Source organism: Egretta garzetta, unplaced genomic scaffold (assembly GCF_000687185.1).
Source record: "Egretta garzetta isolate BGI_Z169 unplaced genomic scaffold, ASM68718v1 scaffold310, whole genome shotgun sequence".
NCBI lineage: Eukaryota > Metazoa > Chordata > Aves > Pelecaniformes > Ardeidae > Egretta > Egretta garzetta.
The window spans coordinates 912,887-939,050 of NW_009258296.1; the positions used below are offsets into that span (position 1 = coordinate 912,887).

The following is a 26,164-nucleotide window of genomic DNA, read 5'->3' on the forward strand; positions in this document are numbered from 1 at the left end:
TTAGTGTACAAAAAAACCACGGATCACTTACTGCTGTTTCCCACCGACAATAATAATTTTCAGAAAGAGAAACTTGGTTTGTTTCCCTTTAATGTGAAGAATATGCAGGAAACAGTACCAATATTCATGATAAAAAACAAAGCAAAACAAAAAACAACAGTTGCTGCTATAAGAGTTAATAGCAGCACTAAGGAAAACAGAAGCCTCGCTGTGCGCATCAAATCAATAGTCAGTTAAATATTGCTGCCTGAGGAGAGAGATGAGCATGTTGTTTCTCCTTTAGTGACTGGCAGTAAGTGAACTGAATGTACAGTACGGATAACTGGCATATCGGTTTTGGTTGCATCTCTACTCTTCCTAGCCTTGAAAGCAAAGAGCTGCTTTGTGTCCCAACTTCTCTTTTCTTTCCTACTACTTCTGACACACTCGTGAAAACTCCCTGTTGCATTTTCCCCCATTTCTGTAATATTAAAAGATATGTATGCTTATGAAATAAGTGCCAGGTTGTCAGCTTACAAATAACTAATTTATGCTTCTCTGTTACAAGAAAAGATGGGAGATGGGAGAAAGCAAAAGCAGCTAGTATTACCCTGCATTACACCAATATTTCAGTCACACGAAATTATTGCCAGGCACTTAGAAATATACTTGCAATAGTACAATTATATGATTGCACAGCACCAAAACTACTCATTAATTTTCAAAAAGGAAAAAAAAAAGCAGTAATACATCTTCTGACCTTATAAATTAACAAAGGCACTAATCACCTTGTTTTGCTGCTTATTCCTTTCCATTCAGCTACATTGAAGGGTGTCTACTACAATGAAAATGTGACTGAGAAAAGTGTAAAATTAATGTGAACAGCTCACACAGCAGAGAAATAATGCTCAATGTAAGGGCAGAAATGAGTTTTAGAACCAGAAGCAAAAAGCAAAGTATTTGGACAGTCTTCCTCTCTTTCTTGTTCCAGAACCATGGTAAGTGACAAGGAATTCTGTTCTGTTCACTGCTATAAATACACCTGATACTTAATAAAATGGAGGCTCAGACGAGAGTGCAATGTCAGTTTTCAGTTCCACCTGCTCTTCCACAGATGGATCTCTGCAGACTTAAGGGGCAGGATCAGGGCCTGACACAAGTACAGGAAGAAATGACTAACACACAAAATGCTTGAAGTAGCAGAGGTACAATAAAAATAGGAATTTGATCAGAAAACCACTTTACCAGCTGACATGCAAATTATGAGCTTTTCATTTTAATGCAGACTATGATTTATAAGCCTCAGACATGAGGGTAACTCTTACTGGGCAGTACAAGAGAAAAAAAGTGTAAGTGGTGGTGCCCTGTTTCATCAACTTCCATTTTGTTTTGAGGTACACTTCTTGGCTGTCCACTGGACCAAATCAGATCACTTTAATTAGGTACCTGGAATATTACAATATTCAGTAAGACTCTGCTGATTATTCCAGTTTCAGGAAGAAGTGGAAAGAATGCAGAGAAAGTGTTTGATAGCTGAACTGTAATAATTGAGTAGTACATTTGTGGGAAGGTAATAATTGTCAAACAGATGATTCTATTCTCATTTGCACTGACCTCTACCTCTGTAAAGATCAGTGTTCATTGTGGATCAGGAAGGATTTTTTTTCCCCCAAATCAAGTTATCATGCAAATTCCAATATTATTTTAAAAGACTTATCTTTGTAACAAAGGAGGTTTAATTTATATCTAATTCACTGCAGGGTATATAATTTTGATTTCCATATAATTCAGTTGAGAAGTTACGTATCATCACCTTACCTGTTGTGCCCTAGCCCAAAATATATCTTCTAAAAACGTGGCAAACCCTTCACTTATCCACTCTTCAGTCCAGTCACGAGCACCAATGGCCAGTCCAAACCAAGCATGAGCAATTTCATGGCACAGGCGCGTTCCACAGAGATGGCTCCCTCCCGGTAATACACTCTGTGACAGGAAGATGATGTGTGGGCTGCACAATAGGAATGAGTGACAAAATACATTACTGACCTGTTACAACATGTACTGTATGGCCATAATAATGTGTAGGCTTTATTAGTCTTGTCAGCCTGTTATTACTATATGCATGCTAGGTCATGACTGATAGTTTATAACTCAGGTGTTTTTAGGAATTAGGTTATACTTTATTGTTAGTTGGCAGAGACTCAAATTAAAATTCTGCCAAGCAGTTTTTTTATATTCAACTGTCAAACAGCCATTACCTGTAAGAAGTAACTTAAACCAAAGTTTTATATTTTTCAAATTACAAGACTGATTTATTTCAACAGAAGCATTTATATATAAGGCAGGATAACAGAAGATGAGCAGGTGTAAATATAGGCAGGAAGTATTTATCAGTTAAATGATCAAAGCTGGAAATAAATAAAGTAGAAACATTTTATAAAGAAAACAAATCACTATCCATCAGCAACAAGAGCCATGTATAGTAAAGCACATGTGCTTGTTAAAACAAGCTAAAAAGACACCACCTGATGATAAGAGTTGATCATTTCTGCAAATGCAGAGGAAGAAGAACATCCTTTACGACAAGCACAGAAGCGAGAAGAAGACTCTATAGTCACTAAATATCTGCTTTTCACAACAGGGGAGAACAATCCAATCTGTACCTACTCTGCTTTGCGCTCAAGTAGTATAAGAAATCGGGGGGGAAAAACTGTTATGAATTATTGCTCTGCTATTGAAAACACTTAACTGAATTGTAACTTACTGCAGTTCCCAACTCATGTTCTGCTGAAAGGCAATTTCTGCTATGCTTATAGACATTACAGACCTTAACATCTCAAAGTTATACAGTTTTTGAAATTAAGTACATCTGGGAAAGAAAAGTAGCAGAATTGAGCCCTCTGACTAACATGCACGGGATTAATGGGGCACCGTGCCACAGATGGGAGTAGCAAGGGCACAAAACAAGACCACCATCTGCAGAGTATCCCTGCACTAACCCTTGGCATCCATTTAAACTCTTTTCTCAACTCCAAACAGTTAGAAAGGAAATAAAGCAGAACGGTAATACCTTCAAGACCATGGGTCTTTAAAACTAAATCTAGCCTTCCAAGCATGGGAGGGGAGTGCATGGCCTTAAGACCCTTCCAAGAGTCAAATATTATTCATCAGCGTTCCAAAGAGCTTCCCCACCCGCCCTACCCTTCCGTTGGAAATGTTAAAACACCCACAGTTTTCTTGCAACCAATTGAAAGTCTGGAATTGAGACCGCAAAATATGATACACACTTAAATAGAAAAACATACTCAGTAACCATCTCCTCATAAAATAGTAAGTCATCCAGCAAAGCAAGTTAGTATATATCAATCAGCTGGCATTGTAAGAAACAATGTAAGAAATTAAAGCACTAATAGAGGAATCAAGTCACAGAGAACAAAGCAAGAAAAAACAGCAGCTCTCCAAATCTTCACCAAAAGCAATTCTGATTAAGAGAAGGGAGGGAGGGAGGAGAGGGGGGGAAAAAGCACAAGCACAGAAGCTGCAGAACACGATGAACCTTTTATTATAAAAGCCCCTGATGAGAAGAATAACTGCAGCTTCAGGGGGTATTACTTTGGCCAGTTGTAAGTAAATGACCCCTAACTGTGGCATGTGTACAGTGTTACAAAGAAAAACCACAGAAATGGACCAAGTAAATAACATTCCAGACATACTGCTGGCAGTGTTTCAGCCATTTGGTTAAGCAAAACAAAAGTAACTTCAAGCCTTATAAACAGCTTCACAGAATGGTTTGCATTTCAAGTCTACTGTAGGTAAATACACAATAAAAGTGAAGATTGTGTTTCCTGTTTTTTCCAATCACTTAAATAATAGAAATACCACATTTGGACAATCTTCTCCTTTATGCAAGGATTACAAATAATTTCAGTGAGAAAAATGTGTATGAGTGAAATTTTGATCAAAGAATAAGAATACAACTTTCTACAAGGCCAAAAATAAGATTATGTGCTGCAGCAGAATTTCATTTTAGAGTACAGCCACCAACTTCCTTTCCTGAGAACAGCTTAAATGATTCCTTTTTTGTTTGCCCATAACAAGCAGCTGTATCTCCAATTCCTCATATAGTAACAGATACCACTACAGAGCAGTGCAAATTTCCCATTTATCTTAAGAGCAATTTTATCAATGACTGAAGATGTTTCTGTAATATGTCCAGCATCTATTAGTTTGGGGAGAAGTTTGATTTCATGTACTAGTTTAAAATACAGATTCTCTGTTTCCAACACATTGAATTCCAGAAACTCTGCTCCACCTCTACTGAAACCAACCAAATCTACATTTTTTTACATCATCTAGGATGTTATTCATTGCATATCGTTACTATCAGTGTTGTTCCCAAAACACTCAATAATTCAAGAAAATGTCTACGTGAAAAACAAGATAATCAGGATGATGATTAAACTGCAACAGCCAAACCTTTTTTTTTCCCCCCACCAGAAGAGGAAATTGGCCCTCCTACCATCCATTTGATTTACTAGGAACAAATTATAGGGCTTGATATCCATATTGGAATTGAAAAGGAAAGAAATGCATTCATGCACTAGGAACGGACAATGGTGATTCACCTCAGTAATTACACCAAGACCCGACGAGGTATGCTTAGCTTATAAGTGCCTCTAGCTGATGTCTTTTCAAGTCTGGCCCAAGTTTCTAAAGCAGGCCAGAACATGATAGCTTGATGTGGTAAGGAAGATGGGGAACCTTGCCCAGTTAACAAAAAAAATAAAAATGCCACCAGTCCTTCCCAGAAGTTAGACAAGTTCCCAATGGCTCTTCCAGAAAAAAGCAGTTAATGGCTTGTTTTCAATATGATACACTTGGTTACACTTTTAAAGCAAAAGGTTATTATTCTGACCAGAATCACACCCTCCTAACTTAGATCTTTGTATCATTTGACTCGAAGAAGGAGTAAGTTCCCCTCCTAGTTAAACTGCAGTTAAGGGAAATCTCCACACTGTTAACTATGGTAAGAATGCATATGAAGGAAAAACTGATCCCCAAAGGGAAGGAAATTTTTGGTGTGAAAGGCTGGAGGGTCCTGATGTTCCAATCATCCAAATCAATGTTCTTAAGAAATGGTCTCTTTGACAAATAAAAGATTTCCAATGAGTCCTAGAGCTCTGAACAATAACCTGACCAGCTGAATGGCCAAATCTCTGAAAGCAATTTTGCACAACTATTTATCCAGACTTATGACTTAGATGCAGGTGCCATTTTGTACAGAGGCTGCAACAGTGTGCTATCTTTGGCTGCTCACACATAATCAGATGAGACACGTAGCACAAACTTCAGCCAAATAGATGTGCAAGAACTTAAGTACATATTTAAGCTAGGAACACGAAGCTCATTTCTAACAGACTTGTTCCATTCCTTTTGAAGTAGAATACAGGGATTTGCAGAAACATTTTCTTCTGTATTTATTGAAATAACAGAGCCAAGACCATATCAGCTGGAAAATTATGCTTCTGGAGTCAAAAGTAGCACCCAAAATCACTATTACAGATGGAAGTTATATAATTAAAAAAAAAATATTTTTCATGTTTTGATAGTGAGTGGGTTAGACTGTTACTGTACTTCTAGAAGATCCCTTCTTAAACATGTAGAAGGGAGCTGGGGAAATCTCCCTAAATTTTAATGTGTTCCTATGAAAATATTTGAAGATATACATTTCAGGATTACTGGAATTTGCGAAAGTTAAACAATTAAATGACCGCTCTTTAACATACAGTTTGTGCAATCTCTCATCAGTTGCCTTCAACCCCCATTATTCGACTGACACAAAGAACATTATTAGCATATTGTCTGCGATATCTACATCAGACTTTCAATGTTAGCTTAATTTATCTTTGAGGACACTTGTGCCATTGGAATGGAGACACAAGAAAATGCAACATCCACTTAGTTACCTCTATAATCTCCAGCATTCTGGTGTATGTTACAGTCCAGTACTGAGAGAACTAGAGACAAACAACCTTTTTCATCTCCTGGGTTTATAGCATACCAGAAACTCAAAATATACTTGCAGATGCAATTGTAGAGACAAGGATCTGGTAGTGAGAATACTCTCAGCATTGTTCCAGAAATAATGGAAACTTCGTAAAGTTTTCCATTCCTACCATCATAGTGGGAAAACAACATGTGACTGGAAGTTACAGCTGTAAATTATTCTAAAGCAGATTACTAACTTTTCAATCCATAAATCATACAATAATACAGTGGGGTAGGCAACAGGGAGAGAAGACCAACCCCTGTGTGTTGGAAGGAGGATGCTATCGGCCAACTCAGTACAACAATTCAACATCCAAACTTCAAATTTCAGTCAAGCAATGATCTGAACACTGGAGCAGCAGCTGGTCCACGAAGTGGCAGACAATCACCTCAGTCTTCCTTCTTTCGCTGTACCAAACAAGATTAGGCAGGATGTGTATAAACAGGGATGAAACCCTCTCAGGACAAACTCTCTTTATTACTGTTGATATTTCTCATTATCTCCAATCCTGTATTACACCAAATGAACAGCCTGGAAGTAAAAACCTGCATAAAAAGACAGTATGTGTTTATCACATGCAACTGTGACATACAACACCTTCCAATGTGCTTGGATTTACAAGTCAACTATTTATTTGATTTGTCCAGACATTATTCACAGAGGAAACTTTAGAATTTTTCTTCAGATACTGAAATAGCTCTGGAACTTTATGATTAACAAAAATAAACTAAGCCACACTGAAAATATTGACAAGAGTTGACAAATGCAATTTTTATATACCAGGAGACCTGGCAAAAGGACCAATCATACTGACCTGAGCAAAAAGGATATAGGTTTGATGTGCTTCAAAAAATAAACAAAGAATTTGGTACACTCCCAGCTAATACAGGATCAGCCTAAAGGAAAAGTATATCAACCCATCTGCTTCCCCATAATTCCATTCTCTTAACTTTATGTTCACAAATGAAAATATGTGCTATATCCTTTCATCCTATATCATGTATATATTTGCATAAATGTCCCCAAAATTTCAATAATACCTTGCTCTGAAGCTTTTACATGAGTAAAAGCTCAAAGTATTAAGAGAATCTCAAACACTTTTACATTATTTTTCAATAATAAAAAAATTAAGAAAAGTCAAGAAACAAACCAAATTACAGATGAATTTATTTTTTCTTTTCAAACTAGATCACTGGGAACTAACCTCATAAAGGGTGATACCATCTGTTAAGTTCTTTGAATACCATAGAACAGTCAATCTAAAAGTGGGATTCTTTTTTTTTTTTTTTCTTCACGGACTTCAAGTATAAAATGCAGAGCTGTACCTGCTAAAACAAGGTATTTACTTAGCTGCCCAACAAAATGCACATCTAGCAGATAGGAAACGTTTTGAAGGTTTTAATTTTTGCACCAGTCTTGCTAAAAATGTGCTTTCTTCTTTCCTATTTTTTTCTAAAGCACACTGTGTTTTGAAGTTCTAGCTTCTTCTGGGGCTCAGCTCCTCTGTCCTCCATCATCCAACCAAAATATACAATGTTAAAATGGTAAAATATTATGCTATTAACCATGTGAAAATGGTTAATAACAAATAACAGCGTGGAAAGTCTCTGTTAGAGCCATGCATTTATATTCATTCTCTTTCATTTCAAAACAATTTATAAGATTAGGACCACAAAATTAACCTTAGGCATTTGCTTAAATAAACAAAAAAATTCAACAGACAGTAGCAAAGGACAATGATAATTGTAATTAATTATTGTAATTGATCATATTATTTTAACAAGAAGAGGGTAATGGAAACAGATACAGGTACTCACACCTCTCATTTTAGAAATAAAAATGGGTTTGTGTGATAATAATTTTTTTTTTAAGGTTTCCTTCTCATATACCAAAGGGAAGGCTAAAAAAAAAACCAAACCTCTTCTTTTATATTAGAAATGCTCATAGCATATGTTTCAGAGCCCTTCCAAACTATTCTTTGTATTCTTGCTAAAATGATTAATATGGTGAACAGTCTCTAACAACATTCCTCAGTTCCAGTTGAAATGATGACATTTGTCACTGATGGATGATATTATTTGATCATGGATGGATTTCATTATTTGTAGCTTTCCATCATTGTTATTACTGGAAGACCTGGATTTCCTTTCACTACATCATGAAGTTTCTGGCAGATATTAACACTGCTGGGAGCCAAAGTGCAAATAACCAACGATGATAAATAGTTAGACAGAAAGAGCAAAGTGTATCTGCTTCTCCATATTCTTTGAAAATCCCCTCAAGTTAAGGGCCTATACATTAGTGGTCTCAAAGGTGACAGGCACAAGACAAAATAAAATCAAAGAATGCATCGGTTTTGTCTTCATTTAATATACAGAAGAAAGCTTTTATCCACACATACAAGAACAAAACAACAACAAAGAAGCCAAACCAACAAGCAAAAAGGTAAAAAGATTCCTCGTTCTTCAAGTTTTTCAGGATTTTTTTCTCAATGCAAACCTTGTGGTATCACTGCTCTAAAAGCAGCAAGGAAACTAAATCTGCTTGAAGGCAGAAGTGGTTCTTAATAGATCTCTACAAACTACAGTTAGAGTAGCATCACAAACCAAACCAAACCTTAAGGAATGCTCTTGGTTTTTAAGGATTCCTACACAAATACTTCACCTGCAGACCAAGAAAACTCCAGATATACCCCTGAATCATTCAGGAAATCCCAAAAATTACTGGAGGAGAGAGTGCTACAAATCCCTGATATTTCTAAGAAAAAAAAAATACATAAAAAGGTAAAGGTCAGAGTTAAAAAAAAGAATATCAGAACTTCTCAAATCATAGAAGAGGCACAGATCCAATTCATATTCGAAGTGTCAGTTCATATCTAATACACTCTTGCTTCTTGTGCCAACTGCAAATGTGGGAGCAAACAATGAGATTAAGATAATTATCCAATTTACATGTGATCTAATTTTTGCCCATGCGCAGTATCACCCACAATTCTTGCTTTTAAGAATTGGTACCTAGAAATCCATTTTCCGAAGCCTTTCATTTTACTTAAAAGAATGGGTGTAAATCCAACATTGTCAAGTCTATTCTGATTTTCAAGATCTCTGATAAAACGCATTATTTCTACTATACCTTTATCCTCTGTACATACAAATGCTACAACATTCTGCACATTCGTCTTAAAAATAGTTCAGGCAATAGAAATTTAACTAACTAGTCCTATTATCATCCATTACCTGTTTTTTTTTTATTTTTGTCATCTATAAACAGTATGCAAACTTATATAAAATGCATGCTTTCATTTTACTGAATCAGGATCCAATGCTTCTTGTTACATTGATTAATGAGATACATGTTTTTAGCAAAAAAAGAGAGAATGCCATAAAAGAATATGTAATGGCTTCAAAATTATTTTCTTAGTTTATTCTGTGCAGAAGCTATACAACCCTTCTTTATTGTATGTGTCTGTCAATAAGATATCTGTTGTGCTTTTGCACAAAGAACAAAGATGCCTTTATCAATTCTCAAAAGTCTGTAGGACAAACCATTCATGCTGTCAACCCCCCTAAAACGCTTTCAGCAAATAATGAAATCCATCAGTGACAAATGTCAACATACTAATTTGTTAAATACAGAACAAAAGCAACATTCAGAAGAGGTGCCTCATTTCATGTTATATCAGACCTTCAATTTGTAACAACTTTATGGCAGCCCACAGATCATGCAATATTAAAACAGAACAGCATTATGATTCTTAAAACTAGAACAATCTACCCTCCTTACAATAAATGCTTAATAGTTCAACAAAACTGTAAACAAAATCTTTTGGGAACATCAAACTCTTTGCAATGCATTCATTTTCCTCCTTTTTATTTCCAAGTAAAATAATTTCCAAGTAAAATCTTACACACAAACACAAATTCTCTTTCACACACAGTCACATCTATTGTGCTGGTGGAAAAATAAGATTAAATTACATCATATCCATTGATAGAAGAGCTTCAGTCTGCCTGAGAATTACTTTACCCATTATACAGGACATCCAGCAATTATTGTTGAATCATATAGCAAAGGGACAGTTTAGCTGGAAGAAGCTAGTGTGCATATGAATTACTTTGTTCATCATACAAAGACATCCAGCTACTATTATCGAATCACATAACAACAGACAGTTTAACTGGAAATAGCTAGCATAACTGAGAACTGTGTTAATGTCATAATATTATCAGCTACTAATGAACTTTTATTCTGTTGCACCTTCTATCTGTTTGCCTTTTCATACATCTCCAGATTTGTTTCAGTCCATCATAAGGACTAAATAATATCTGTCCTGTTGTCCAGGACACTGCCACAGAATACATTTACCTATTCTTTTCAAAGATGCCAAAAAGAAGCAAACACCAGTATGTTCTAGAAACATCTATTGCATCCAACATTTCTGCTGGAGATTTCCAACAGTGGCCTGATAATTTGTGCTCTGTGAATTCATCAAATAAACTTTGAAAATAGAAAGGAACTTCTGAAGTTGTTAAACTGAGAATGCCAAATTCTGTATTTGGCAAAATGCTAAGACTAACACAGATTTTTTCAAGTCCAAAAGGAGAGACTGAGGTGGTTTCCTGCCTTGCAAGAACACAGCAAATAAACTACCATGGGTCAAAAGGTATCAATTCTGAGGTGGTTTTGTTTGGTTTGGGTTTTTTTTAAAATCACCAAAGATTTTATATTTTTAAAAAGTAGAGAATTTTTCATTGCTCCCCATGTAGTCTCTTGACAACAGTTCTCCCAATGCACTAAAACCTCTCTCTTTTTGTCAGACCATACATTTTTATTTTCATGTGGATATTGATCACTCACAGGAAGCAAACATATTCCAAAAATTGCTACCAAGAGCAAACAGAATCAGGTTTGCAGTTAAAATACAGTTAATGCTAGTTGAATAACAGATAGCTCCTGTCAGATACTTTCTTGCAGACTCAGTTGCATCCATATCTTGTCAAATAGTTAAATTTTGTTTCTATATATTCTGTACTGTCAGCATTGATCAAAATAATTTTTTTAAACCTCAGATGCTATTTGGCATTCATATCAGTTTAGATTTATGAACCTGATGATCAAAAAGTTGGGTAAATTGTATAATTCTTCAGAAAGTACAGACTGAAGTTTCCAAATAGCTAACCATTTTACAGCCAAATCCAGTCACTCTGCTATAAATCTAGTTAATCCCCACAGACAGTGTAATTACTTTACATTTTTAGTTTTAGCAGAATTTAATGTCAAGCGGAAGAACACTCCTGGAGACTTGCTTCAGCTATCAGACAGTGTGTCTCTGACATACTGTACATGCTTGTTTGACTGCAACTTACACTAGTATAGTAGTTTCACGTCGGGTTTAGAGTAGGAAACTCTTAAAGATTACACTCCATACTGAGGTCATATTCTGGATTCAAATCTCTAGGTCTATCATACTGTCCTCACCACCTGTTAGCAAAGTCACAGGTAGGAAGAAGAAGCTGTCACCCTCCCCATGGCTTGACACTAGAAGGGATGGCACAGTGTCTGCCAGTGTGTTTCTGCCGGGCTCAGTTCCAAGTTCTGGAGAGAAAAGCTCTTCGGTAACAGCAATACATACCTCACCCCTCCAATAGCTATCACACTGCCAATAGCTATACCTCCAACAGGTTTAAATTTAGTTAACCAAGAATTCACCGCAAATACAACAGTTACACTGATATGTGCAAATTGGATGTAGCCATTTCTTCTCAGAAAGCACTGGAAATACCTGTGTGACTGCCGTGCATTTTTTTTTCTCAGAACTTAAAGAATTTGCATTTATGCATATGCACTGTTGTATAAACTCCAATTCTTTTAGACTTAAAAAACTTTTCTCAGAACTTTATGCATATGCACTGTTGTATAAACTCCAATTAACTGGCCAAGCAAAAACAGATATTAAGCTTCAAGAGCCAAATAACATAACTAATCTGGCACTACCAGACAGCACAATAACCAGGAACTGTTCAAAATCAGAGGCCTGTTTCTCAGATATTGTAAGAAAAAAGTAAACCGCAGTAAGTAGAGAGTGTTGGTTTACACTGGCCATAATGGCAGAATACTCTGAATTTACAACGATGCGCCCAGTGTGGTTTTTAAGAAAAAAAAGTTGCTTAGCCCGTAAATAGAATTTGGTGAATCCTGCCTTCTCTGTCAATAGCTCTCTTTTCAGAAGATTATGTGAAGCTAAGACTTTACGTAGACTGTAGACTTACAGGTAGAGCTTCATTTTATGTTTTTCTCTTTCCTTGTGGTAAAGGCAGATAGTTTTTCAAAATCAGGCATCTTCGTGCCACTAAATTAACATAGTATCCTAGTTGCTCTGGAAAAGTGACTGAGTAAAAGCAGTTCTCTCTGCACTGTTCTGGCACTAGCCTATCAAATTGTTGCAGAGGAAGTGTGATAACCCAAACTTAAGTCAAGGGATTCAGAAAGAGGAATTAATCTGTAAATCTGTTTGTTCCAAGGCATAACTTGTACCTACTGCTTTTACATATATATTATGTAATATCAATATGTAATGTTTAGCATTATGAATACATCACACAAAATCAAAATCAGAAAAGCAGCATTAGCCCTGAAGACTTTATTATCATAGAATCATAGAATGTTTTGGGTTGGAAGGGACCCCTAGAGGTCATCTAGTCCAACCCACCTGCAGGGAGCAGGGACACCACTAACTAGATCAGGCTGCTCAGAGCCCCATCCAACCTGGCCTTGAATGCTTCCAGGGATGGGGCCTCCACTACCTCTCTGGGCAACACATTCCAGTGTTTTACCACCCTCATTGTAAAGAATTTCTTCCTTATATCCAGTCTAAACCCACCCTGGTTTAGTTTAAAACCATTACCCCTTGTCCTGACACAGCTGGCCCTACTAAGAAGATTTTCCCCATCTTTCCTATAGGCCCCCTCTAAGTACTGAAAGGCCACAATCAAGTCTCCCTGCAGCCTTCTCTTCTCCAGGCTGAACAAGCCCAACTCTCTCAGCCTGTCCTCATAAGAGAGGTGCTCCAGCCCCCGGATCATTTTTGTAGCCCTCCTCTGGACCCGCTCCAACACTTCCATGTCCTTCTTGTGCTGAGGGCTCCAGAGCTGGACACAGTACTCCAGGTGAGGCCTCACCAGAGCAGAGTAGAGGGGCAGAATCACCTCCCTTGACCTGCTGGCCACGCTTCTCCCGATGCAGCCCAGAGGACGGTTGGCCCTCTCGGATGCCAGCGCACATTGCCAGCTCATGTCCAGCTTTTCATCCACCAGCACCCCCAAGTCCCTCTCGGCAGGGCTGCTCTCGATCCTTTCTTCCCCCAGCCTGTACTGATACTGGGGGTTATTATGCTACTGAATACAGTGGGGAAAAGAAAAATTTCCCCAAACAGCTCAAAATCATATTCTACAGTTACTTAAAAATAACTTTGTGTTCTCTCCAAACTAATGATCTTGTCTCTGATATGCTGCATTTTTGCCTGGAGCACTGTACTGTAGGTAAAATACAGCGGTGCTTCAGCTAGCACTGAGACATGCACAAAATTTTATATGTGAAGACAGAAACCTTTGAAATATCATAAGATATATAAGTAAGATATACAAGATAGTAGTAAAGCCATTTTACATCACTGACAGACAAGTCTCCTTTCTCACTTCATCAGGTTAAGGTCTAATTTAGGCCTCTAAAAAATTTGCTTGGTGACCAAGCCATATGCACCTTCCTTTTGCTGGTCTGTGAGTTACTGTCAAGAAGACTAAAAAGGTTATTCAGAATTACATCATAGCTTTAACTCAGTATGTATCAATACCAAGTTGCTGATCATACAAAAAAAAATGTATTCCTGACAGTGAACTACCTGACGTTTATTTGACAAAATAGCTCTGTATATGACAAATGAGAAAGAATTCACTGTACTGGATCTTTACAGTTCAAAACACTACCTTAAATTTCACCTTCAAACAGTTTAAGCAGAAGATAACAATTTTCTAAGTTATCTTAAAAATGCTTGAAATTCTAAATTTATGTTATAATTAAAGGGAAACAAACCTTCATAAATCTGAATGCAGCATCATACAATGAATGAGACAGATTATCAAATGAATATGACTTCACTGTTCGATTTCAAAACTTAAAACTAGACTCAGAAGTCATAATTATTATAAACTTGTAATAGCAAAGCACATAGTAACCTCCTTTGTTAAGCAGAGACATAATTTATACAATATTGTGGAAAGAGCAGGCAGTCATCAAAAACCAGATGCCTGCCACCCGGCAAGAAAAAGGACTGGCCTTTAAATTGAAAGGAATGAAACCATCTATTTCCTTCATACTACCACAGACAAAGGAAATCCAAAAGCCATCCCAGAAAACAGAGGTGGTGGTTTATTCACAAACCACAAACTCCAAGCAAATTTTTCATATTCTCAAACCCACACATTGCAATTCATTTTCCCCAAATCCATCATAGACCAAATTCCCCCACAGAAAAATGAAAAAACAGCACCCTTGTCTACTCCTTGGAAGCACTCTCAAGCATTCTATTTGTCCTTCTGATCATCCTAAGGACAAAACATTCTTACATGCGTTCCTCCACTAATTTTACCAGCTTAACTCTCAGTCTGCATCATGAGATTTCTACTTGTCCCAAAACAAATCTCCAACAGCAACAAACTGGTAGGAGGCATGTGTGTGTGCTAAGAAAATTCGTATGACAACACTCAGACTGCAACGTAACACATCTCAGTCCTTGGAAAAATGAAAAATGTTTCAGATTTCCAGTCAAATATAATAATCCACAACCCAATAGGTGCTAACTTTTAAACGACAAACTGCAATATTTTGACAGCACTCTGAAAAATTCTGTAGTTCCACAGTTCAGCTTTTCTCAAAAAAAACCCAACTTTTCCTTAGTAAGCATGATCAGGAGAAATATATGTCAGAAATTCAATCACTAAAATGTAAAATAAGGCAGCAAAATCTCTTGTGAAGCCATTACGGTTTAATGGTAGTATTGACAAACTTGTGGACAGTGATGTTGTGACAGAACAGTGTAACAAGTCAGTTCTATCTAAACAGTCTTCTCTACTTGTACTCACGTCAAGGAGGAAATCAACAAAAATTAGAACAGTTTCCTACACCCCCCAAAACAGAAATAATCTACTGCCAATGAGACCTAACACACACTGGCCAAAGCCTAGAATAAGTAGATGATAATGATTAGCTGAAAGTAAAGTTTGTTGGAATACCCGCTTTGACATTTGGGCATTAGTAATAACAAGAGACACCAGCTCTATATTTTTGAATCAAGCAAGCTCTGCAATAAAAAGGAAGGGATCAAAACAACAAGAAATTCACACCATTGCTTGGGAGATTTGCCAGATTTATTGTCACTGTGAAGATTAAAGACACCCACCACTAAGAATTGAATATATGCATCCCATTCAGATGTCAAAAGTCTAAAAATTATGTGATCAAGAAAGTGGTTTCTAGGCAGATAATAAAGAACAAGTTCACAACAGAAAGGTTGAAAAACATCTGAAGAATTACGTATAAAGGAGCAGACTCTTGCTATCATTCCCACTGTGATAAACAGGCATAGGACTATGCTCAAAGTAGTCACAATAATAGTAACACCACCTTTTCCCATGGCTTAAGATAACAAAGCTAAAGATAGCAAGATGAAACAAGATCATTTGAAACTGTGAAATTAACAGAAATGGATGAGCTCAATAACACTTTGTAAGAATTATGGTGTCTGCATGGGTATCTTTATGTTCTCAAAGTGCTTTCAAGCCTAATGAGTAAATACTAAGCAATTTCCCTGAGTGTCAGTGAGGGGAAAGGGAATCCTTTTGTTCCATGGTATTTTGGTGCATCACCAATGCTTCTCTGGCTTTTTTTTTAAAGCAGTAAAAACTGCTGTATAAAAACAAAGATAAAAATTTGCCAGTGTGTAACAACTGTGGCAAGGGGCAGTACAGGACTTTCCAACCACATTTCACATTTATACTCAAACTGAATCTGCTAGAAAGCTTAGCACGTCCAAGCAGGGTTAAAACCTTTTTTAAATCCCAACTTTATGAGAAAAGAGCTAAACCATCTAACTATCTTAAGTTAATAATAGATTACATGGTCCCATCCTCTTTTCCAGAAAAGACAGGTCTTGAAGCATCTTAGAGATCCCTTGTAATTCCTCCTTCAGCTGTATTACAAGCATCAGATGGGAGCCAGAAGCAATACACATGGCCACAAACAAGCTCTTACTCTCAGTAAGATCTTTAACTACCAGCTGCTTCCTTTAAGCTCATAGTAACATTGTCATTGCAGTTTAGTTCTGCTATATTAACAAGCAGGAACTAATCCAAGACATTGCTAAGATCTGGAGGTGTCTGTGTTTGTGTTTACAACCTGCAGATATAAAGCTGTTAGGAGACAAATCAAAATCTTAGATTTCTTTATGGAGCCTTAAACCACACCTCAGAAACAGGACAAGTTTCCTCTCCAAGTAACTCTCATTTACCAGTCAAAATCCTCTCAGGAAGATCAGGTGGTATTCTACTCCAAAACTAAACTAAGTATATATACAGAGGAGCATATGCAGAGTTGGGTCAAGAACTAGCAACACAATTTGTTTCTGGATAGCTATAATGCTGCCACCCATATACATCTTCTATATGTGAGGCCAGCATCACTGAGTCATATATGTATGAGAAATCTGGATTTAGGCATAAAATAGCCCAGTAAAGGAAAAACCCAAATCTATAATGCTATCGGAATATGCAGAATATGCTTTTCTTCAAGGAGCTCCATACTGCACTATTTTTAATCTGAAACTTTCCAAAGGCATGTATCTTCCTTCCTATGTAAAGATCATGTAGTGATGTGCAGCAAAGTTGAATTAAGCTACCACCCAAATAATGTAACCCTCTGCTCAATGTCAGGAATCACTCAGCTTATCAACTCCCATATCAGCTTTGTTTATTTGTTCAGAAGGATTTTCCTTCAAGTAAAAAAACCCCAAACCAATAAATATGTAAAGAAATAGTTCTTCAGTCAATGTAGACTTCTGCATGCAAGTCTCGAACATGTATATTGGACTGGTAAAATGGGAAAATGACAGCAACCTTAGAATTGAAAAACAGTAAGATTTATATGATAAATATGTTACTGTCCAGCCTCTCATTTTCCTGGCCACTGCAATGCTGTAGCTTTATTTGGTAATTTGACACAGTTAGAATGAAATCTAAGCTTGTCATATTACCAAAGCAGAAACAGCACTACAAATGTGCTGTAAATGCCAGAAACATAAGCAAAGCTGCTAAAAGACTGATGCTCCACAGAAGTACAAGGACTGGCTGCATCAGAGGTTATCAGAGGCTGCATTATTGTGCAGGGGCAAGATTCTGATCAGACACAAAATGGTTCATCAGGTTTAGATCCCTCACAGTCCTGAAGCATATTCTGCATACAAATCAGAAAAAGGTAACTTCAAAGATAGGTGAAAAAGAGAAAAAAGTAAAGCAAGAAATACAACACAGACAGCGAACACTTGCAAGAATTGCAGCATTTCTCTGGGCTGTTCTGAGCCCTTTTAGGGATCTTCATACAGAGAAATGAAAGCAAGTTATGTCCGTACTTGATATTTATTTGAGAAAATGCTTAAAGCCAAGTTCAGTTCTTCAAATGTATGCATATGACTCTTGTTATTTCAATGGGAGACAGACATACGCGTTTCTCAGACTAGAATGGTATTCTAATATTCACATGCATAAAACATTTCAACAAATAAAGCTTTGGGCAAGTTTATAATTGAAGTTTGAAATAACAATTGACTGGCAATGACTGACGGCAGGCCTCCAATACCCACATAAGAAGTCTATCTCCATCCCAAGCTAAACCAGGAGGGGTCTAAATTGAGCTAAATAAACAAGATCCACTCAGTGGCCAATAATTCTCACCACAAATGAGTTATTCAGTAAAAATGTGCTTCTTACAAAAAACGCTGTATCCAACAATGATTCTATAGAATTAGCAGAATCTAATAATCCGTAGAAGATGAGACTACTTCAAAGAGGGTGAGCATTCTTTCTCAACAGCAGAAGCAGACGAAGCATCACTGTTTTTTTCCTTTCTTCCTATAAGCATTGCCTCTAGCTGAAACTCAGCCAATGTCTCCTTATGTAAGCCTGTGAATCAAACAAACAGTAGGAAAGCAGAGCCTGCACCATCTGGGTATGACGACAGGGAGGTGGGTATCTACAGCGTACTGACAGCACGGATGCACAGACCATCTCAAAGACTCCCTTGCTGGCCCCACATGAACATTACACAAAGAAATCACCAGAAGAGATCTTTGCAAAACACATTGCACAACAGACCCCAGGAATAATGAGCACACCTCATTCTCTGGGGTCTCATAAAGCAATATATGCCACTACTGCACAGAGCTTCATCAAAGGCTTCTGGAGCAGCACATTTCTGTCTGCAATTAGTACCATGAAAAGAAAACCCCAAACCATCTTTATTTGCAAGCTCCTTGCCCATTGAATGTTCCAGGTCACATTCAATTTAAACATGATGCGGTAGGAAATAACCAGGTGCTAGCCTTTGCAAGAGCTGTTTCACTGTGCCTTTCTGACTTTTGTACACAAAATAAGAGAGCAGATACTTTTAACTAAGTTGTGAACACTGACGGTTCAACCAGAAAGAAACAGCCTATTTGTAAAAGTGAATACGTGGTACTCTTCAACTGGAAAGTTCCAATGAGTCTGTCACTGTCAGATCCATATATCCTACGGTAGTTTCTCCTGGCCATAAGTAGCAACAGATTCATTTCAGTTCACAGGTAGTAACTCTCTCAGAAAATCCATGACGAAGGAAAGGAAATTACCTTGTCTCTCTACAGCATAACCACAGAACTGCAACAGCAGTCTATATTAGTGCAATTCTTTCTATCTGAACAGTGGCTAATTCTTCCTATGAATTATGCACTTGGGAAAAGGCAGTTGGGTTTTAAAATGCTGCATATAAAACAAATTGGTTGGAAACAGAAGTGCTGAGGTACCAACAGGCTGACTCCTGTTCTTACCTCTGCCGTCAGAGTGGTTCCAAAGAATGTTTATCAATATGGTGATAGGCGCTTTATATATATAAATATAAATATATATGCATTTATATGCTATTCATATTTACAGGTTTTGCAAACTCAGTTTATTTAAAAGTACCACCCAAAATAAGGAGGACTAGCTATTTGTAATTTGCAAATTCTACAAACTTGCAATTTTTTAAAATCTACTTCAAAAGCTTAGAAGAGACAAAACTATGGACAGAATGCTTTACCTAAACAAAAGCCAGAACTGAGAGGCACTAAAGAATGAAGACATGCATTGCCCTCCACGCATTCAGCACCGAGCACAAAGAAAAGCTAGGTACAAGGTACAGATTTTTTTGTCTAGAAAAAACTGTATCAGCTCAGAGAGACATGTGCAAGTACACCCTGAAGTGGAACATGCATATTAGCAGTTGCTCACAGGAGGCACTCCATGTAACCTATTTCAAACCTGTATGGCCTCCGACCTGAACTACCACAACAAAAGCATGGATGTTACCACCTCCTTTCCAGTCTATCATTTAGGAGTCCAAAGACAGCTAACTGTCGTTGTGGCAAAAATATTGAGACCTGCAGTTTTCATAGTGTCTAGGAGATCCTAAGGTTATTTACAGATCACAGCAGCATAGATACCGTCATCATCCAGAGCAAATGCCTTAAGTAACTCCCGTACTGTCAGACAAGTATTTAATCAACTCGGTTGAAAAGCCTGGGGTGCTAGAAAGCAATTGCAACAGCAAAAATTACTACTTTAGTCTCATGACAGGAACTTGCACACCAGATGAAAAAATCTTCGCCCTACAGCTGATCCCAAACACAGAGAACACAACTAAATTCTCTCATCCACACTTTTCTCTACTCATTCAGAGATGAGAATTTCTGTAGGTAAACCACATCAGATTTTAATTTAGCCACCTGATTTCTTCAGCTAGATTATCAGTAATACAGTCTTATACCTATTAGCACAAGCAGATAATATGGACCTCAATGGCCATATATAGAAAAATACTTCAAAAATTACATCAAACCAAACAACAATGAAAAATCTCTTTCTTTCAGAGTTTTAACTTAGTCCAAATGTGCAGTTACCAGAAGCACTGATACCTTTGGAGGAAGAATGTGATCAACTGTTTTATCCCCAACTTAAAAACACACTGCACACATAATGTACACTTTTTCACTGTACATGCAGTATTAGTAGTAGCTATACTGATAGTACATGCAAAAGATACACGAGTAGACACATTGCATATTCCAAAACATGAATTCATTTTCAACCAGCTGAAAAAGGAATAGACTTGACTATTCAAAAAATCACAGGACAAAGTACCATACACACATGGAGAAGAGAATGCTAAAATGATGTGAGAAAGTGGCTGGCTATGCTTTATAATACATCTCACATTTTCAGTCAAGTCAAGAACAGAAAAGATCAGTGTGATAACAGTTTATAAACAGGAAGGATTTATTTTTTATCAATTTGCAATGGTAAAAGCAAAATCTAATCAGAATGAAAAGGAACAAACTGGCAGACTAAAAAAAACCTTAATGTAATAACAGCCATTTTTTAATGTGATATTGTATCATTACCTTCACAACAAGATTACAGCACAACAATATTACATTCAGATCTGGATAATTTGTGCTTGACTACATCTGGCTATGCAAAAGGTATAAGGTAGAGGGCAAGCTTTCTAGAACATCTACCCATCGACTGAGACTAGTTTAATTCAAGGTTTGATTTTAGTTTATTTTTTATCCAAAGGAAAGTTAAATTTATAAACTGATTGGGAATTATCGTAGATTAATCTCTTTAATTTTTTTAAGTGCCAAGATCAACATCTTAAGAATGCCTTGCATTTCAGACATACTATAGTAGATTAAAATATCTAAAACTATGTGTTTATTTTTAGCCATTCCACCCATGTCTCTCTATTCAGGTATTTCACTGGCTCCTATAATCTTGGTATCTAAGCACCAATCCATATGTTATGTAGTTAAAAACAAACGAGTATGCTCTTCAGATATGAAAGCATACCTCCTACTGACGTCAATAGGAACGCTGTGAAGAAAATCTTATGCCTGAGTACAACCAGAAATCTTTAAAAATAACATCACAAAGACTATGTAAAACTCAGACAAATGGTCGTCCTTCCACCAAAGAGGTGGAAGCATGCAATGTCCATTCACATTAATACAATTTATGCAGGTGTTTCAAAAGAGCAGGATATAGTATACCAAATCAAAAGTTTCTAGGCCAGTTATGGTTAGGAAATTTCCTAGCTGGCTACAGAGCAAGGGCAGTCATCTGAGGAGGGCTGAGCACTTTCTGAAAAACAGTGAACACATTTGGCTCACAACAGAAGCTGAGGGCACGCAACAAAACAGCAGTCAGGCCTCAGGCAGACATTCAGGTAGTAATACTTTCAAAAACTACCATATATATTACTCATTATGTGAAGACTGAAAATTGTGGAGAATGTTGATTTTTTCATGAGGCTGAGAAGTTATGGCAACTCTGGGAAAACCTGTGGGAGTAGAAATAATGACGACTAAATGTAAGTAGAGAGAGAAGAGGCAGTGCACCATACAAATGTTCTGACCTCTAGAGATGCCTCTCTACTATAATGCAGCAATACTATTTTTGTGTCATCTTTAGCATGTAAAATGTCCATTTCACTTAAAATTTTTCCATGTTAAAATTCATTCTAAGTAGCAGTAAATCACACAGAAAAAAAATGAGAAGTGGAACTCTCCTAATGTTTTGGCTTGCAGGTTTTAATGGTCTATCACAATAATGCGATTTATGTGTGACATTAATTATAAGCAGGAGAGAAAATGTAATGATGAGAGTTTGGTATCTTCATCTGGATCACCTCATAGAACTGATAGGTCTGTTCTTTTCTGCTTTCAAGGTGGTTATTATTGGAAATGCATTGCTGTTTTGAAACTTTCAGCATTCTTGTTGGGCAGTAAGCTACACTGTTTAGAATATGGTTTTATGAAGGAGTTCAAGATTCGGTCCATTTTAGGTCAAGTAATTACAACAACCCACAAGTAAAAGCTCATAAACAAATGCAGCTGTCACAAAATAAGAACAAACTCCTTTCTTTGCCTTCAGAAAATCTAAGACTAAAGACTGCATTAATCAGCAATTTAGAATACAAATATAACAAACTTAGATAGTGTGTTTCAGTCTTGTTACGCAGACATTAGTTAAAAGTTCTTATGCCATGAGATGCCAGGTATTTTTAAACAAAGTATTTATTTGCTGAATTCTGTTTATAAGTAGCACCCATACTCTGCCCCTGGTGTCAAACAACCAATACCTGAGGAAAGGGAAATCTGTCTTTTGCATTGAGTAAAACGTTATCACTACTATTAATCACTGGAAAAGTTCTCTGTACTTTTCTATCCTCCTTTCTACAAGATGATGCCACTTAACTTCCCAGATTTTAACTGAACACACAACTACTTTTCATTAAAAGAACAATTTCAAGGTGTCCAGAATGTATTACACAAGCTTGCACAGTACAGTTTCACACCAAATATGCAACGTATTCAATAGCTTATACCTGTTACTAACTTACTGCATACACAATGCCTGGAAGGCATGTGGATAAAACTGAAAGTACAAACCGGAGTTACCTTAGGACAGTCCTTATTGATTTAGTTTTATTAACTTCAGTTGTGCAACTACACAATAAAAACAATTCACCATTAAAGTCACTTTCTAGAGTTCTTCTTCTTATACTAGTGAGTTAACTATGAAGTTATTGGTGGCTATTTTATGCTCTGCTACATAAGGAATAAGATTTGTATCAATGGGTCCTAACAGTTTTGATTAGCTTTTGCAGCACTTCCCAAGTGAATATTAATGAAGCACTAAAAAGACAATGCTATCAGAATGAAAATACTATGTCATTGGAAAAGAAAACCTAACAAAATACATACAATTTTCATCCTACTGTTGCTGGAATAGTTATTAAGATACAGTGCAAACAGCTGCGTTGATAAAATATGCTTTTTTTTCATAGTTTTGATAACTAAAAAAAAGTATGTGTAGACTGTAGAATATAAAACCTCTTACTTTTGTTAAGCTTTAAAGCAACACTAATGAAGCAATATAAATCGTAAAATAAAAAAGAGACTGCTATAGGACTCATCATCTCAGAATCTTTTATCAGTCTTTACATGTCTGAGTAAATAACTCCCGAAAATACATACTTTGTATAAACAAAAGCTCATGACTGAGCAGAATTGGTTTAATTAACATAAACACACAACAACATAAAGTTTTGGAAAGTCTTCCTCAAGCCTTACAATCTAAATAAACCATATGTGTGGGCAGGACTAATTCTCTCCTCTTGCACTTGCATAATCGGCGATACTTTGATTAGATTCCAGTTGAGCTAATCTACTAACAACAATGTAACTAGAAGCAAATTTGTATTCTGCACAGCCTTATAAATCACACTGCATTAAGCCATGTGACTCACATCTGTTGGACATTGTTCTTTTCTTTGATCCCTCCTTCAGGGGAAAAGCAGAAACAAAGATGTTTCTTGTTTTGATAGGGTTTGGGGCTTTTGTGTATAAATATATATACACACATATGAATATATGCAGTATTAAATATTGATGCTAAGCAAGCATGGGCAGCAACATTGCCCTTACTTCTGACAGCAATGTGGTACAGTATGTCCTGTCTCCTAGTTCCTGAAAGAATTCACTTGGCAAAATTAGATCAACCACACTGACATCTAAGCCCCTGGATAAACCTCAGTTTTCTTCATTTTTTTGCTGTGTTCCAGATCACCACAGGTTTCACCATAGTGAAACTTTACATGATCTTTTAGGTTTTTGTGCCCATATGACAGAATGTTTTTCAGATACCCAAAGCCTTGAAATTTAATATAAGTTCTGTGGAAAGACAATCTGAAAAGGAAAGGTTTGATATGTTCCCAAACCAGACTCTCTTGCTCCAGGAAATGCACTAAGCTCCCTGTTTTGCATGCCAAATGCAGGGAAATCGTGGAAGTGGATTGCGCTGTCCAGCCAGAAGGTCACACAGATGGGAACAGCTGAAACCCAGCCTTCGCCTGTCAGGATAGGATGGTGTCTCCAGGCTGCCCAAGAAATGATGCCAGCCTCAATGGAAAACAGCAAACAACACATGATGTTGTGATGAGCTAAAGAACAAAGTCACAGCCAGAATATGTACAAAAAGGAATGGCTGTCCTACTCCAAGCTTCTCAAAATCTTCCTCTGCTACACCTAACTTAAAAGCTGCTTCTATCTATGAGAGCACCAGCCACTCTCATCCAAAAACTGATTTATGAAAGTTATGATATGGTATCCATGACTGATTTGGTAGACCCTATCAGTAAGCACAAACACACAAGGAAATGGGGAGTTGGGAAGAAACTGAGATACTATGTTGTGCTTGATGCTACTTTGGACTTGAGCAAGGAAAACTCAACATCTTTGGTTTACTGGAGCTCATTTTCCCAGCATTTATATCCTCTAACTGATACTAGGGAAAAAAAATCTAAGTAACCAGTTTCTCAGGTCAAGGTAACTTGGCTCAAACAGTGGCCCAGATGTATGCAGATATATATCTAGCTCATTCTAATCTGCCCATCTGAACTCAAAGGAAGTTTTAGCATATCAGACTACTCTCAGGGAACAGACACTGTTCCAGAGTTTTACAAATCTAATTCTGCTACTTCCTATCATGGCAAAAGCCTTTCTTAGTATAATCATTCCACACTTCTTAGATGTGGGGACAATATCAACATGTAGGTTTTTGTTAAGTTTCCAGTGCAACACCTTTTGCCTGCAGTGTTACATCTACACACTGACCTCTGCAAGAGTTCCAGTCAGTTGGAGGTAAACATAGTTAATTCTTGTGGTCATCAATGCTGACTTAATTGCTGCCAAGCAAGAGGCTTTGCAAGTATTACTGGCTCATCACGTCTAGGTTGTTGTGCTAGTATTTAGTCACAGGTTCCATTATGGTTCCTTCTGGATCATCTGGAGCTTCTTGGGCCACAGTGGCTCCTGAGTAGGCCTGTTTGACTTACTGGTATATTCTCCAGGCAGGAAGTCTGTCGACTGTGTTGAACAGCATCTTTACCTTGCTGTGACAAAGGCAAAGGATGCAGAATGACTCTGTACCTCCTCCACATCTAGGACTCATGCCTTACACAACTGTAGCTAACAGCTGCCGAAAACTCTCCTGGTTTCCAGTCACAGCCAAATTTAACACCATGGCTGCAAGTTTTCCTGAGAGTTTACTGTTTTACAAAATGAAAAAACATAGAATCATAGAATCACTTTGGTTGGAAAAGACCTTTAAGATCATCAAGTCCAACCGTTAACCTAACCCTGCCATCCCACCACTAAACCATGTCCCTAAGCACCTCACCTATCCTTCTTTTAAATACCTCCAGGGATCGGGACTCGACCACCTCCCTGGGCAGACCATTCCAGAGCCTGACAACCCTTTCAGTGAAGAAGTTTTTCCTAATGTCTAGCCTAAACTTGCCCTGGCGCAACTTCAAACCATTCCCCCTCGTCCTATCATCTGTTACCAGGGAGAAGAGGCCGACCCCCACCTCCCTACAGCCTCCTTTCAGGCAGTTGCAGAGGGCAATAAGGTCTCCCCTCAGCCTCCTCTTCTCCAGGCTAAACAATCCCAGTTCCTTCAGCTGCTCCTCAGAAGACTTGTCCCCTCTTCCCCAGCCTACATACCCCCAGTTCCCCCAGCCGCTCCTCGTATGACTTGTGTTCCAGACCCCTCACCAGCTTGGTTGCTCTCCTCTGGACATGTTCCAGCAATGCAACATCTTTCTTGTAGTGAGGGGCCCCAAACTGAACACAGTATTCGAGGTGCGGCCTCACCAGCACCAAGTACAGGGGCACGATCACTTCCCTACTCCTGCTGGTCACACTATTTCTGATACAGGCCAGGATGCCATTGG

The 26,164-nt window shown here is 37.5% G+C and overlaps 1 protein-coding gene across 1 annotated transcript in view; it reads right to left on the reverse strand.

The window, feature by feature from the left end:
• AOPEP (aminopeptidase O (putative)) overlaps positions 1 to 26,164 on the reverse strand; it is a 202,357-nt gene that overhangs the window by 120,542 nt on the left and 55,651 nt on the right. Inside the window, 2 exon segments of the mRNA XM_035893902.1 lie at positions 1 to 33; positions 1,793 to 1,987. The exon segment at positions 1 to 33 is cut by the window's left edge and continues 72 nt beyond it. Coding sequence (XP_035749795.1) covers positions 1 to 33; positions 1,793 to 1,987 — 228 coding nt within the window.